This window comes from Leiobunum rupestre, chromosome 3, assembly GCF_980474605.1.
Source record: "Leiobunum rupestre chromosome 3, qqLeiRupe1.1.hap1, whole genome shotgun sequence".
NCBI classification, from domain to species: domain Eukaryota; kingdom Metazoa; phylum Arthropoda; class Arachnida; order Opiliones; family Sclerosomatidae; genus Leiobunum; species Leiobunum rupestre.
In genome coordinates this window covers 55,410,576-55,428,146 of record NC_143386.1, presented here as the reverse complement: position 1 = coordinate 55,428,146, position 17,571 = coordinate 55,410,576, and the positions used below count along the sequence as shown (strand labels likewise).

The 17,571-nt window shown below is 34.9% G+C and overlaps 1 protein-coding gene across 1 annotated transcript in view; it reads right to left on the bottom strand.

Moving 5' to 3' along the window:
• The window catches only part of LOC149952679 (uncharacterized), a 121,119-nt gene that overhangs the window by 28,233 nt on the left and 75,315 nt on the right, over positions 1–17,571 (bottom strand). Inside the window, exon 3 of the mRNA XM_090168733.1 lies at positions 6,572–6,707. Coding sequence (XP_090024859.1) covers positions 6,572–6,707 — 136 coding nt within the window. The remainder of the gene's footprint in view (positions 1–6,571; positions 6,708–17,571) is intronic.

Genomic DNA, 17,571 nt, shown 5'->3' with positions numbered 1-17,571 from the left:
GATCGACTTCGACAATTTGCATTGATTTATGCTTATTCGAAATCTTTACCGAATACCATTCGTCGAGATCTAGAAGTTCAAAATTTAGTTTTCGATCGAAAATTGGATATCGAATATTTACAGAATAGGCCCCCTGGTTCGTTATTTAATTAGTTATTATTAGTACTGGAAAGCTAATTTAATAACTTAATACATACCATGATTGAAGAGACTTTCCAAATCATGCATATTAGTATCCAAGTCATCCATATTTGTATTCAAATTCATTTTTAATTAAATATATACGTTTTCAAACCCATATAGTACTTCACGTGTATCACATCTGATTTCTAAAACACGTGCTAATAAGAATAATGCTGTCACGTGTTTTGGTAAACTTTAACTAGTCTTTTGTTCGCACCAGCATTTTGATATACGTGGCGCCCTCCCGTGCTGAGACTTTACATGGTTTTAATTTCGTGCGCGAAATGTCCTTGTGAAACCTTTCTTAGTCTATGCTTAAACAGTATTTAAAGTCCCAGCTGCTTGGTTTTGTGCTTGTTGCGGCCTACTTCCAGGGGCTAGTAGGCCACACTTTGAAGCTCTCTGGCGCTCTTTTAACTCATCGTAGGAAAATGGGAAAAAATTTCCATAACCATTTGAAACACCCTGTATAGCCTCCTAACTAGGAATAACAATTTTTCCCAGTCCCTGGAGTTAGTACTCAAATTGTCTCAAGGCTCACGGACTATATACGTCACCAAAACCGAGTCCTCAGTCCCAGTTCCCCCAGAGTCTCCTTTGGGGATGAAAATTGAAAATTTGTTGAGCTTCTATATGATTACGGGGGCGTTAGAGGAAAATGATATAGCTGAGAATGAATTTACTACTTGGTTTCGTTCCGACAGGGCGCGACTGTCACTAGTTTGTCGTCGAGACTATATCTCTTTTGAAGTTTACCAAATGAGTAAAACAACGTTGGTACTCGGAGATTTAGAAGCTCGTACGTTCATTCGGATACTGTCTCGGCGACAGCTCGTACGTATCTCGACTTACGAAGCTCTAATTAAGAAAATATATTGTTTTAATATGATTAGATCTTCTAATTTGGCTCGCTTTAAGATGACTGCGTATACTAGGTTTGAATCTCTCCTTGTCATATATCCGAAGACAGCCTTTCAAGTTTGCCCGAATATACATATACAGGGTGTAAGCTTCAGTCGTGGTCCAGCCAGGGTACTTCGCCTAGTACATCAGAGTGCTGCGGGTCGAACACTTCTACAGGCGCTGTTATTCCAAAAATAGACCAATGGCATAATTAGAAGCGCATCTTTATCCAATCGCCCGAAAAAGCATTTGGAAGATGCGCTTCTAATTCTTCCATTGGTCTATTTTTAGATTAGAAAAAGTACCGAGGCTGGACCACGCCTGAGGCATCCAATTCTCCCATTGGTCTATTTTTGGCCTACCAACGCCTGTAGAAGTGTTCGACCCGCAGCACTCTGGTGTACTAGGAGAAGTACCAAGGCTGGACCACGGCTGAAGCTTCCACCCTGTATATAGGCTAATGTTTCATTTTGCACTTTTACGAGTTTGGCTTTTAAATGAAGCTGTTGTGGACTATTTGTACGTTTTAAATGTGTTTATTTTTCCCGACAACGTTTCCTAATTTCTTTTAACTGGAACTTCGTCGCAACGTCGTGGTCTTAGGGAAGTGCCATCGCGCGACCCATTTCTCACCGCAGTTCCGTTTTGTTCTTTTCGGAGCTGTCGTCTGGACATTCTGACGGCACTTGTCTACTTTTGGGATAATGTTTTAACCTTCTTTGGTAATTTCCTAAGTTAAATACGCGTTTGCAGTTTTGCGGGGAATAATTTATGGTTTCCCCGCGAGTTGGTTTAGCTGGACATTTTTACCCTACATCCTTTAAATTTTGCTACGATGAACGTTATTAATTTTGGTAAGTGGAACACGTTTCAATTTTTCTTACCAAACGCGCTTAAATTTAGCCATAATTAAAGGACTAATAAATAATATATTTCTTACTACAGAAATATACGTATAGGTTGTAAAAATGGAAAAGAGAGCCCTTGCATGTTGGAGGTGGTATTCTATGAACGTGTTTTTCCCTTCAAACCGCGGATGAGTAGTGCGCATCACGGCTTTAAACTAACGGCAACTTACGATGAAATATGTCGAAATTAAATTCGTCAGGAATATTTACTTATTATTAACAATATTTTACCGGTGTAATAGCTATAGAAAGTCATTATTTTGAGAAAGTTTTAGGAAAGCGAAAATTTCGCAACAAACGAGAAATTTTGGACTAGCGAGAAATTTTAGACGAGCGAGAAATTTTGGAAAAACGAGAAGTTTTAAGGAAGGCGAGAAATTTTAAGAAACGCGAGAAATTTTAAGAAACGCGAGAAATTTTAAGAAACGCCAGTAATTTTAACAAACGCTAGAAATTTTAACAAACGCGAGAAATTTTAAGAAAAGCGTGAAATTCTAAGAAAAGCGAGAAATATTAGGAATAGCGTGAACTTTTAAGAGCTCGTGAAATTTTAAGAAAAGCGTGAAATTCTAAGAAAAGCGAGAAATATTAAGAAACACGAGAAAATTTAAGAAAAGCGTGAAATTCTAAGAAAAGCGAGAAATATTAAGAAACACGAGAAAATTTAAGAAAAGCGTGAAATTCTAAGAAAAGTAAGAAATATTAAGAAACGCGAAAAATATTAAAAAAGGGGAAATTTAAAAAAGCGAGATATTTTAAGAAAAGCAAGAAATTTTAAGAAACGCGTGAAATTTTAAGAAAAGCGTGAAATTGTAAGGGAAGCGAGAAATATTAGGAATAGCATGAAATTCTAAGAAAAGCGAGAAATTCTAAGAAAAGCGAGAAATATTAAGAAACGCGAGAAAATTTAAGAAAAGCAAGAAATATTAAGAAACGCGAAAAATATTACAAAAAGGGAAAATTTTAAAAAAGCGAGATATTTTAAAAAAGCGAGATATTTTAAGAAATCCAGAATTTTTAAGAAACGCGAGATATTTTAAAAAATCAAGAAATTTTTAAAAAAGCGATAAAGTTCAAGATTTTACCATCTACTCCTAAATGAATATTGAATGAAGGTACTGAAATTTCTTGGTTTTTTTGTTTGTTATTAATCCCATGTATGTTAGCTATGCCGTGAAGTTGCAAAGCGAAACGTTAAATATTTATAAGTCCATAAAAGTCATAAAAAATAAACATATTTAACGGTCATAGCGTTAGATCGTATAATTTTGAATATAGATAATATATATAATAAGGGGATATTTTTAGCAATATTAAATCGAAAATGATAAACCGAATCCCGACCACGAGAAAACAATAAAAAAAAACGGAATTATTCCCAGGTATTTTTGTGACATAATCGACGTCCTCAAAGGTTCGTGGAAAAGATCGTAATCAAATGATTTCGTTTTGACAGAAAACGCTCTCCAGCGGACTTTGAGTCTTTGATTTCGCCGATTCCATTTTTTATCCGTGCCGAGGAAGGGGGGCTTAAAAGGAGGGGGAGTTAGTTTTTGACGCCGCCAAATTGCAGATGGCGGAGGCGGCGAACCCGGCTATTTTCGTCGGCGGCACGCCATTTATGAAAAATGTCATTTGCGAGAAAACAATGACAAAATGGCCGTACATATCAAGAAACTGTACATATATATATTTTTTGCCAGTCTATGACATTTAATTTTAATTTTTTTTTTAATTTGTGGCATGTTCTAAAAAATAGTATATTTAATTTTTTTTTAAATTTTCTCTCATTTCGTTTTTTTTGTATTTTTAAAACTTTTGTGATATTTAAAATTTTGAGGCTTTTTCAAAAAAATGTGTAGTATTTTTTAACATTTTGTGGCAATTATAAAAATTTCTGATTCTCGTATTTAAAAAAAATCTCGTATTAAAAAAAAATCGAATTTTTTAAAATTTTGCTCAATTAAACCTCACAAGATTATTTTAATTTTTGAATTTTTTTTTAAAGTTTTCGAATTTCTAAATTTTCACAAATTATATCGACTTTGCGCCTTAAAACTATTGTCGTCGGCGGCGGCGGCGGCGCGACGGCGAGTGTCGTGAGGCGGCGTTGGTATCTAAATGACATCGCTCCAGGTCCGGAGCGCGACTTGCAAAACTGTTTCTTCCGTGCATCGCTGCGAGCCGGAAAAAATAGGACGCAGATAGGGACGGGCCAAAGCTTTTACAGCACCCCCCCGCGGGGCGATTAAATATGAGAGGAAAGAAACGTAAAAGGTGGGGGGAAGGGAATTGTAAGAAAGAATAAAGGAATATGTCAGGTATTTAATCAAAGCTTGTTCTCTCTTTTGGCCCGAGGAGCCCCAAATGCCTCGCCAACGATTTTATTTCATTTTCATACATCTATTTCTGTATTGCAAACTGCCTATCTTTCAGTAATCGATAAAGGATAAGTTCTTTTGGTGGGTGGAATTTTTTAAATTTGGTTTGATATTTAATTTGATCTATTTTTGGTTTAAATAAATTGGACGTAATGGTTGTTGAGAACTTCTAAACAGCTTTAAAGAAAGCTATCGACTAAAGTCAAGTTTCGCATCAGTTTAAAACCTGATAAACAAATATTATTATCATAATTAATTATTAATTCGATTCCGGCTTGGGAAAACTTGGAACCACTACGGATACGTTGAGTTTGCAAGTTCCCTCCCTACTGCTTAAAGGAGTTTTTCCCCGAGTTCTTCGGTTTCTGCTTCCCATATTAATTGGAGAGGTTAACGGTAATAGTGAGTGTAGGGAGCTGTTGGTTCGCGTGGCATGAGGGGATTGCCACCACCCTCTTACGCATTGTAACCCGGCCACCTGTTTAAAGGCATTAAAACTCGCTCGATGACTTGTGCCTAAGGTGGTTCCTTTAAGCTGATTATTATTAGGAAATACATATTTTCTTTTAATCTAAAAATGTTCTTGGTAAAATAAAATATTATTAGTAAAGACGAAATACGTTGTAAAATAGTTTTGTAAATAGTATCTAAATTTGTACATAAAATGTATAGTGTACGTAACAAAAGTTAGATGCTCAGGGAGAAGTAAACATTTAGGAAAAATTTTAATGTACTGTAAAAACAACCTAGACTGAAAGAAGAGAATGCGTGGGGTGGCGGAGTGGTTAGCACTTTCGCCTCGCAGCAAGAGGAGCCGGGTTCGATCCCAGCTTGGGTGAAAACTGGGAACAACTCCTTCCGCGTTGAGTTTGCAAGCTATCTCCTCACTGGTTAAAGGGGTTTTCCCCCCAAGTTCGTCGGTTTCCCCTTCCATAAAAACTTGATGAGGTTAACGGTAATAGTTAGTGTAGGGAGCTGTTGGCTCGATCGTGTGGCATGCAGGACTTGCCACCACCCTCCTACGCGTTGTAACCCTGCCACCTGAATTAAAAGGCTTCAAAAGTCTCTTGATGACTTAGGCCTAACGTGGTGCCTGATTATTATTATAATTGTTGACGATCAGAAATTTTAAGTAAGAAATAATTTAAAATTATCAAATATATTAGTTTTACGGTAAATCGAATATACTAAATAATGAAACTCATCCAACTCAAAATGAAATTAAATCAACATCGAGGTAAAATACATAAACTTCGATTTGGACTCTAAAAGTATTTTACACCGTTAACCTTAAACTAGCTTAATCGAAGGATCATTAAATATTTTCATCAAAACTTTAATAACAAATTAAATTAATTACGTACAAATTTCACCATATGGTTTTAACGATGTAAGTTAATCCTAAGTTGATCACTTACGTTGCGATATTTTATCCGCTTTTGATAAGGGATTTTAAAATGGAATAAACCGCTAGAAAATCCATCTCAGGCTGTATCCTATAAATAGGCGGGAACTTGGTTCAATGATCTGGCCAATCTGTTCCTTCAATACTAACTATATTTATTTTGTTGGTCGCCCCTGATACCCGTGCTAATAACAAACCTATAAAAACAGGATGGTAACCCCCCCCCCTTTGCTCGCCTTGTTGTTGCTGTTTTTTATTTCTCTTTTTTATATATATAAAAGCCAAACCCCCCCAGAAAGAAGTAAGCTCGTGTGTGTGTGTGTGTGTGTGTGTGTGTGTGTGTGTGTGTGTGTGTGTGTGTGTGTGTGGGGAGACAGCGGGAGCTAGGAGACGGGGTGAAGTTGGGGAGAGGGAGAGCTAGGAGATGGGGTGAAGTTAGTAAGGCAGTATCGAAGCAATCGGAGGGGGGAGGGAATTTCCCCTGGAGCGACGGCTTAGCGGTATAGCAACAATCACTAGCAGGTATAAGGAAGACGGCTTTACAGGGGAAAAGCTTTCTCTCTCACTCTCTGCCTCGGCGCTTACGATTTCTGTATAGAGATTCCCATTAGACCTATCTCGGCGAATTCGCTACTTTCTCCATCCTGTTTTTATTACTCTTATTGGGATCCCGCGTGGTCTCTATACTCGACGCTGGTCTCGGCCGACTCTGGGCTCTCCGGAAGCTGACTTCCCCCTTTGGGTCTCGCGCGTTTGCTCCGTGATATTGGAGTGCCGTTGCCGCTACTAACCGTAAATTCGCATTTCCTTATCGGCCTTGATGGTTCGGTAGAATGGTCCTTCCGTCGAGACCTCGCAGGCGTACATGCCCTCCGTGTTCAAATCGGTGTTCCACAACAGCACGTGAGTGGCGTTCGACTGATTCAACTGCGACACGTTTGGGTTGTTTGTGGACGGTGACACCCGTTTGTACATAGAAGAAACAAAGGAAAAGGCCATTGTGTTAGTTTCGTTGCTTTCTCGACATTATCACCTTTATACTAGCAAATTATCAACACTTGGAAAATAAATCATTGATTTAGGTCACGTGATAATATTATCAAATTATCAACACGTGGAAAGGGTTTTTTTATTTAAATCAATTACAGTTTAATTACTTTAATAAATCATTGATTTAGGTCATTTGATGATATTATCAAACTATCAACACTTAGAAAATAAATAATTGGTTTAGGAGAAAAATATCAACACTTAGAAAATAAATCATTAATTTAGAAGCAAATTATCAACAGTTTCAACACTTAGAAAATAAATCATTAATTTAGAAGCAAATTATCAACACTTGGAAAAGAAATAATTGATTTAGGAGAAAAATATCAACACTTAGAAAATAAATCATTAATTTAGAAGCAAATTATCAACACTTGGAAAATAAATAATTGATTTAGGAGAAAAATATCAACACTTAGAAAATAAATAATTGGTTTAGGAGAAAAATATCAACACTTAGAAAATAAATCATTAATTTAGAAGCAAATTATCAACACTTGGAAAAGAAATAATTGATTTAGGAGAAAAATATCAACACTTAGAAAATAAATAATTGGTTTAGGAGAAAAATATCAACACTTAGAAAATAAATCATTAATTTAGAGGCAAATTATCACCACTTAGAAAAAAAATCATTGATTTAGGAGAAAATTATAAACACTTAGAAGAGAAATAATTGGTTTAGGAGAAAAATATCAACACTTAGAAAATAAATCATTAATTTAGAAGCAAATTATCAACACTTGGAAAAGAAATAATTGATTTAGGAGAAAAATATCAACACTTAGAAAATAAATAATTGGTTTAGGAGAAAAATATCAACACTTAGAAAATAAATCATTAATTTAGAGGCAAATTATCACCACTTAGAAAAAAAATCATTGATTTAGGAGAAAATTATAAACACTTAGAAGAGAAATAATTGGTTTAGGAGCAAATTATCAACACTTTGAAAAGAAATAATTGGTTTAGGAGAAAATTATCAACACTTAGAAAACAAATCATTGATTTAGGTCATGTGATAATATTATCAAATTATCAACACGTCGAAATGGGCTGTTTGATTTAAGTCAATTACAGTTTAATTACTTTAATAAATCCTTGATTTAGGTCATGTGATAAGATAATCAAATTATCAACACTTAGATTTAAATATATTACATTGGATTTAGATCATCAAACTATCAACATTTGATATATGGTTTGGCGGAGTGGTTAGCACTTTCGCCTTGCATCAAGAGGAGCCGGGTTCGATCCTAACTTACGTCACTGGGTGAAAACTCGGAACCACTCCTTCTGCGTTGAGTTTGCAAGTTCTCTAACCACTGGTTTCCCCTTCTATAGAAATTTGTAGGGTATTGTTGGCTCGCGTGGCATGAAGGGCTTGCCACCACCCTCCTACGCGTTGTAACCCAGCCACCTGAATTAATGGCTTTAAAGGATGACTTAGGCCCTAGCTGATTATTATTATTTTAAAAAATTATTATTTGATTTCGGTTATTTTAAGGACTTAAGATCAATGTTTAAATTATAAAAATGGCAACTCACTGGAGACCAAATTACGGGGGAATTTAATGAATTCGAATAAAGAATCAATTTAGATCAAAATAAATAGGGTTTAAATAAAACGATTTATAACATCACAATAAAGATGATTGAAATAATTTCCAAATAATTACGATTTAAATAATATAAAAATACGATTTAAATAATATAAAAATATGATTTAAATAATATAAAAAATATGATTTAAATAATATAAAAAATACGATTTAAAAATATCAAAATAAGTAACATTATTAAACCGATGAAAATAAAAATCAGCTCAAATAATTTATGTATTTTTATAAATCAGAAAATTAACACCCGAGTTAAAAAATTAACATAAAAGTAAATTTAAGTTTAAGCTAGTATATTTCGATGTTGTAAAAAAATTTCCAGGCCATACGCGTCAGAAATATCACTTCACGTATTTGAAAGTGCAAATACATTCGAGACAACGGATCCCAAAATTGGCCAGATGAGAAATTCCCAAGGTGTTAAGACCGACCCTTATTTCCAGCCCTCCTCCTCTCTCTCTCTCTCTCTCTCTCTCTCTCTCTCTCTCTCTCTCTCTCTCTCTCTCTCTCTCTCTCTCTCTCTCTCTTTTGGTCGGCGCTGTAAAAACAGTTACCTTATCGAAAAGGCTGCATCTTTTCGTTTTATTCCTTAACACTGGGCTCGCCGGCGTCGGAGATATCTCGCGGATAATGCGGCAAGAATATCAAGCAAAGCAAAGAAGAGAGAGATACAGCTCTGGACGAAATTATCTGGGGGCTTTAAAATGGATAGTCCAGCGGGAGGAAGGGGCCAGCGGACCCCTCTCTCTCTCCACTTTTTATTGGGCGTCGCCTTTATCCCGGGGTGGGTTGGGGGTCGGGATGGGTTCGATTTTTTGCCTAATCTAGGGATTTATGATGTTAGTGAGGAGATCCTTGGTCCCCTCAGCGAGCGGAGCCGACAGCTGCTTTAATCCCACGGGTCGAACACGACGGAAAAAATTCGATTGAATTCTAGCCCCCCTCTGTTACAAAGGTGGCACCACTACGGGTATCTCCACCCCTGCTTTTGAAAAATCTGATGATTTCGCCTCGCACGGTCGACCAGGAGCGAAAAACATTAGACCTTCGCTAGTAACTGCCCAAGATCTAATGAAGTCGCGACTATAATTTATCAATCACTTCGGAATAAACGCTTTCAAAATCTTTATATTCGGTAGATAAAATATATAATATATTACGCTAAAGTTTGTAGCCTTCCAAATATAATGAAGAATAAAAATAAATAATACATTTTTTATATAATATATTACGCTAAAGTTTGTAGCCTTTAAAAAATAAAGTAGAATAAAAATAAATGATAAATGTTGTATTATAATATATTACGCTAAAGTTTGTAGCCTTCCAAATATAATGAAGAATAAAAATAAATGATAAATTTTGTATATAATATATTACGCTATCGTTTGTAGCCTTCCAAATATAATGAAGAATAAAAATAAATTATAAATTTTGTATATAATATATTACGCTAAAGTTTGTAACCTTTCAAATATAAGGAAGAATAAAAATAAATTATCAATTTTGTATATAATATATTACACTAAAGTTTGTAGCCTTCCAAATATAATGAAGAATAAAAATAAATTATAAATTTTGTATATAATATATTACGCTAAAGTTTGTAGCCTTCCAAATATAATGAAGAATAAAAATAAATGATAAATTTTGTATATAATTTATTACGCTAAAGCTGTAGCCTTTTAAATATAATGAAGAAGAAAAACAAATTCTAAATTGTGTATATAATATATTACCCTAAAGTTTGTAGCCCTTTAAATATAAGGAAGAATAAAAATAAATTATAAATTTTGTATATAATATATTATGCTCAAGTTTGTAGGCTTTTAAATATAATGAAGAATGAAAATAAATTATAATTTTTTTATATAATGTATTATACTAAAGTTTGTATCCTTTTAAATTCTAAATTTTGTATATAATTGAAGATTTTTTACCGTATTGCGAGATACAGTCAGCTTAATCTTTGAAAATAAACTAACGCCAATTTTTCAATTAACAAAGATATCCATTTTGAAGGTTAAAGTGCTTCCAAAGGTCAAGTAATCAGGTTATTATTTCGTAGTTTTCAGATATCGGAAAATAAAATACTTCTTCAGATCAGGTTCATCTTTTAAACTTCTCTAAAATTATATCTGATTTCTCATAACAATTAATCGATCTGAATTGATCTGTTATAATTTATCTCACCCGATTCAGTTAGCTGAATAGTTATTTGATGGGAATTTAATCTGGGGAAATGTCAACTCGACTTACACTGAATTTAGTTTAGTTTCGAGTTTGAGCTATCTGGTTTGCATTTTCACTCGTAATAACTGATCTCAAAATATTCGCGTGGATAATCTGATATCTGATGTATCGTATTTATTTCCTTAGTTCAGAGAATACAAACTTCTGTTATCTGAGAATCGTTTGGAAGCACAAACAGCTTATATTTCCGTAAAGAATAATAAAATAATTAAATTATTATTAATTAATTGTGGTTTGAAATCGAATATGAGTACAAAAGGTCAGAAGGTCGATCCTAAATATAACGGTCATAGTTTATGTAACGCGGGTCTTGGTGAACAAACCCCTAAAACGACACCAAATTTGCATAATCGTCGATGTCGCATTAAGAACAATAATTTATATACTTTTGAAAGCACCGACTGTACCCTCTTCGTATAGTTCTAGTCAAGACAAATAATTATTCAGCGCGTAGAGTGGATACTGAGCACATATTATCGATTATTTTCCTATGTTATATACTTTTGGTATAACTATTGATAAAACTATATAAGAAATTTTATTGGTATTAAACCGGAGAGTCTGACCAATAAAATAGCATCGACCCAAATGGGGGGGGGGGGGAATTCTTTGACAACACCCCTATGGCTTAAGCCCCCCACCGCTTACTGCCGCGCTTCGAGTTCGATCTCATCGAACTTTAGTGGGAAAAATGAAACAAAACGGGCCTTTTTGGGGGCGGGAAAGTGGAGGGGGTGCATAGGGGCCAGAGAGGGTGCGTGGGGTATAGGGGCCCGCGGGGCTGTGGGGACCTCGTTTGTATCAAATTAATTTTTAACCGAATTTTTTCCCTTAGTTAATCGATTTACCGATATTATATTTTTTTATTCCAATATTTTTATACCGTTACATGAACTACTTTAGAAGTTAACTTTTTCTATCACAAATATGGAATAAAAAAATATGCGGTTCAAACGGTTTTCGTAATTATCAAATCTAAAGAATGTGTTCATTTTTATTTGAAAAATTTAAATTAAATGATTAGTAATATAAGGTTTTAGACGAAAATTAAAAATCAATCCTAATACGATATTTAAAGAATCGTAATTTCGAGATGCATTTTTAATGAAGACAGAAAGTATTGAGCCTGAGACAATTTGAGTACCAACTCCAGGGACTGGGAAAAATTGTTATTCCTAGTTAGGAGGCTATACAGGGGGTTTCAATTGGTTATGCAAAAAAATTGAATTAGTTGTAGGGGGTTAGTTGAGAAGGATGCCTGTTTTTGTTAATAATGGATCGTAACAGGTGTAGTTATATATTCGAAATAAGAATTACCAAAGTTTTAACTATAAAGAACTAAGTTTAATACTCAAAAGATAAATTTGCCATACACTTCGTTTAGTAACTCGCGAGCAACTGCGTAGAGTTTCTCTCGTAAACAAAAACAACAAAAGCGAAAGGGAGGACAAAGTTCGCGTGCAGGACTCACGATTTCGACACAGTTTATGCTACTTTCATATGCGTCTGTCTAACAGATTTTTCCCCATTTTCCTACTATGAGTTAAAAGAGCGCCAGAGAGCTTCAAAGTGTGGCCTACTAGCCCCTGGAAGTAGGCTGTAACAAACGCAAAACCAAGCAGCAGGGAAATGCGATTTCAGGGGTACGATGAATTTGCGATAAATCGCGTTCCATCACGACTTTAAATACTGTTTAAGTTTACTTTTGTACGCTGGTTAGCTCGATTTGTTTACAAAGTCCTTTTTTACCTATCACACGAACCCAAACCATAATGTTCGCATTTCCCTGCTGCATGGTTTTGCGCTTGTTGCAGCCTACTTCCAGGGGCTAGTAGGCCACACTTTGAAGCTCTCTGGCGCTCTTTTAACCCATCGTTGGAAAATGGGGGAAAAAAGGCATACTTCTCAACTCACCCCCTACAACTGCTTAAAATTTTTGCATAATCTTTTGAAACACCCCGTATAATTTTAAATTGAAATGGTCTGATTTAAAGTCGAATTTTCTACACATTGAAGCAATCTAAAAATTCCCTCTTGCATTGACGCTTTTATATAAGCCAAGTAGCTATATTTCTTATAATTCATTAAAATCTAAATATCACCGCGTTAAATTTAAATTTTTTTAACAACTCAAGTAGTAAAAACATTAAAAAATAATTTATTTTATACGTTATTAGCTAATCTGATATGACTTTTTGAAGAAACCGCCTTTATTTGAGTTGGTAACTTTGGATGTGGACTGTTTTAAAATGCTCATTATTGACCCATATTTAATTCAGGACTTTGGAGTATTTCACGCATTAAATATTCAGTTCATCTTTTAATGATATAGAGGGGATATATTCGAGTATAACTTTCTAGGCCGAACTTCACATCCCGCTGACCTTGTTCAAATACTGAATTAATTATGGCGGCTACATTTGAAAGCCGGTAGAGTAAATTCGCCAGAAATCTCCGGTTTTCACCATTTGCTCTTTATGTAATGAATAATAAGACTAAAGCCCTGTTTTCTAGGAATCTCATTCGCGTGCCAAACCACTTCGATTTGCCGTATACGATTTCAAAGATAAACAATAACCACTGATTTTCAATCTTTAGGAGTGTTTAAATCGGGTTTTTTCAGTTTAGTTTCGGTTTCTGTTTGAAATCTGGTACAAAATTTCAAATAGAGGAAGCTTTTTATGGCAATGAAACCCTCAGTCAGGATCTCTTTATGGAGAGGTCAGCGCACTCGCGTTTTATTTCTTAACTCGTTTGTCAGTTTTAGACGAAAAAAATCTGACTTTGCCGATTAGCTTTGTCTATATCAGTACCCCAAAACGTTTGAAGCATTCTTTGACGATGAATAATCAGGATTGTAATATGGAAAGGTCAATCATACTATCGTTTTTTGTGCCCAACTCGTTTGTCACTTGTAAACGGGAAAAACATCTGTCTATTATGTTTTGCGCCATCTATGCTGGCACCACAAACCATATATAGGAAATTAAATAAAAAAAATTATTTTCTGGTATAAATGTGATTATTGAGTGAATAAAGATAATCATTTAAGTTTAGTTTAATTTTGAATTTATTGAAGCGCTTATTTTCCAAGATCACGAATTATTAATTATATATGGTTAAATGCCGATATTATAATTAAATTTTTTTATTTAAATGAAATAGATTATATTAATCCTAGTAATAACCTTGTACACATATCGGATCTCATGGCATGCAGGGCTTGCCACCACCCTCCTACGCATTGTAACCCGGCCTCCTGAATTAATGGCTTCAAAAGTCGCATGATGACTTAGGCCTAAGGTGGTGCCTTGGGTATTAGCCTAGCTGATAAACTTTTAAAGCAAGTGGTGGTTGTTGTCTAGTACCGCGATAGCTCAATAGATGTCGTTGTTGGCAAGTATATCAGGTACGACCGATGTTTAGAGCCAAATTTAATTCGGTAAATTATAATAATTTTTTTCGCTTGAACAAAATAAAATTGGAATATGAAAATGTGCACAACATTATTATAGTAATCAAAATAGATTGAAGCAGATTAATTAGGTCAATTATTTAATAATGACGAAAACTTTCCTTCGCCTGTTAAACTTAGAAATCGACGAGAATTATCGTTTTTTATTATTATTAATTAATATTATTATTTAATATTATTATTAAATTATTAATATTATTTATTATTAATATTAAAATATTTCGCGCTGATGCAACGATAGGGGGCGATACTTTACGGGCTTTTTTAGGTGTAATAGGGGAAAGCATTCAAAGGGTCTCTTTTGGAGCCGTCTATAATTGCTTTATGAATAAAAAATGACTTATCGGTATACTCAGTTGCAGATTAAGAAAGGTCAAATATATAGTATATTTGGCGGAAAGATATTAGCATGAATTTTCGGTAAATCGGCGGCGGAAATTTCTAGTTTCGCCTATTTTCTGTTGAATTTCTAAAGGTCCCTCCATTTTAGAAATGTCTATGGCGTACATTTCAAAGTGATCAATAAATATTTAATGTAGATTATTATTTTTAAACTTCATTATAGGGTATTTTTAGTTCCTAAATAATCATCAAATTACATTTTTATATACGTCAACTTGCTAATCTCGTCATTACCCAAACAGTTTTTTAGGAATGCCTCACTTGTAGTACTAAGGTAAATTATGACAACTGTATTTAATCTTATCTATGTTAATTAATTAAATATAACCTTGAATTATAACGCAAGAGATGGTATTTCCCAAAATTATATAACGCGCGCAAGTATACTTAGAAATTCAACTGTAATTAGACCAAATTCGCAATTGCCGCCTCTGATCTATCGGAAATTCGTATCTTTCCGCCAAATGCACTAGATATATTCCCCTTCGTAACCTGCAACTGAGTATAGAAATGAAATTTAGTTGAAATGAAAAGCTTACAACTATAAGGGTTGTCTAGCCTTCGATAGAAAGAGCTATTAAGTTTTTTTTCTAATCTAGAAAATTATTTCGTATGAACCGAGTTTTAATTTTCCACGATAATTTCGTAAATAAATATAAGGGTCGTTTTATTCGAATCCAATCCGAACGCGCCCACAATCCGCAAAATTTAGGAAATCATCGCGTGATGTAAAAAGATTTTCGATGAAGTGGAAGGCCAAAAGAAAAGTCAATTCCGGGTTTGCCGTCTTGTGTTTTGCAGATAGATAAAATAAAATCGATAAATGATGTTAGTTAAAAGAGGCACGCGGAAAGATAACAGGAAAATCTGCGGTGCAAAAAAAGGTAAAGTCTAGTTCGTCTTTCTTCGCGCGATTGGGATGAAGAGGTGGGGAGAGCCAGAAAACCTCTAGTTTATACATCTCTCGATGCAATTTGCCTCGACCGCCTCCGTAGAGTGGTTTTTGGTCGGTGGATCCCCTGCCTCTCGTTTTTACGACCTCTATCTCACCCCCTCCCCAAAAGATTATTCCCAACCCAAGCTTCTTCCGCAACCCCAGCCTCTTTCCCCTCAGAACGCAACCTCAACGTCAAAAGTCTTCTTTTAATATCATCCACCCTCGAAGACAAGATTTCTAGATATAATTTTTTTATACATCGCTTAAAAATGGGAGTGAAGGAAAATATGTTTATTCTTTTTGAACGCTCACTGGCTGCTATCCTCGGGCCTAACATTTACCTAATATGTTTTTCCCCCCGTTTTACTCGTTACGAACAACTTCGTAACGTACCAGATTAACTATTCTAGGAGGCTTTTTTCGGTACGCGTATACGAAGATGGAATATTCTTCTAGTGTTTATTCAGTGTTTTCCGCGCTACCCAAAAATGAAACGAATGAACTAGGTAGAATATCTTGAATGTACCTTCGCATTATACTCTATCTCGCTGGCGGAAAATGTTATTACGGGCTGTTTTTATGTTACGCATTTTTGGTCGGTGGGGGAAGAGTTTAGAATGCATTTTTTTGCTCCATTTTTTTGGTTCGAATATTAGAATTGTATTCCGAGGTTTCTTATATAGAGAATATATCGCTTTTTGACGCTAAAAAATGGTATTATCATTCGTGTTTTTTTGGTCATTCCTAAAATATTTCCCAATGTCTCGACCGGCTTTTTGTTTAGTTTTGTTTATTTTCAGAATATTTATTGTCGTCGCGGGTGCAGCTGTATATATGGCCGGATTTTCTATCCCCAAACATGAAACTCGTATTATATTGCTATGAAAGTATTTGCGTGTTTTTTTTCCGGAAGATTATCTTTGATACCGGGAATCCCAGTCATTCTGCTTGAATTATATTGCGTTTTGTTCCAACCTTTGTTTTTTTACCGATTTCATCCAGTTTCTACGTCTTCTATAAAGTTTATTTTATAAACTATAAAAACACGTACTCTTTATAACGGTTGAACCATTAGCCTTTTCAGCTCATCGACCAACGAGGGACGCACAGTTAGCTGTTGGATTTACATTTATAAAGAAAGGGCGTATCTAATGGCGTTGAATTCCGGAGGAATAAGTTTGGATTTGGCCAACTTTAATCTATTTTTTTGTAACTCACTTTTCGAAATGTATCCTTGATTGGTTTAAAAAAAACAATTGTTCCTTAAAAATGATTCAAAAACGTTTGTCAACTAAGCCTCATTTTAGCAAGTGACAAAAATTATTCTGTGGTAGGGGAGTCTTCCCACAATCCCCCCATAAACAAACCACGAGCAGTTCGAAATCCTGTAACTCTGTGATCTTCTCGTGCAGCTCTATGCACAGTTCCGTATTAATGCATGTGCCAAGTGTGCTATGCATGGCCGTTTCAACCTCTCATTTACCGACTTTTCGGACCTTCGTATAGGCCCTATTATATGGAATCGTAGGCCCTAATGTATCCTAAACCTTTCGTAGGCCCTAAGCACTTTGCCTAGTCTGCCTTATGGATAAGGCGGCCCTGGTGCTATGGAACACTGACCCCGAAATAAATGTTTTTTCCATTTTTTTTATATTATTATTTCAATATTTTTTTCAAGTCGAAAAGTAAGGTCTGAATTTGGGCCCATCAAAAGTGTTAATTCGGCCCGGTCTATGCGAACTGAAAAGGCTAATTAGTCAGCATGACATAAAATTAAAAATACGTTTTTCGTTACGGAAATGAAAACTGCAAATTTGATTCCAATTTTAGGGGGGAAAATCTTACTTTTAGAGAATAAGGAGAATTGGGATCAACACTAAAAATCGTTTCTACATAATCATTGACCCTAAATACAAATAAATACAGTTATGAATGGTGTTATTTTTTATGCATTTACAATGAATAAAATGCTATTTCAATTGGATTTGATTCCAAATTATTGGATTTAAAACTGGATATGTCTCGATTACGGTTGGATCAATATTTTGACTTTGAACC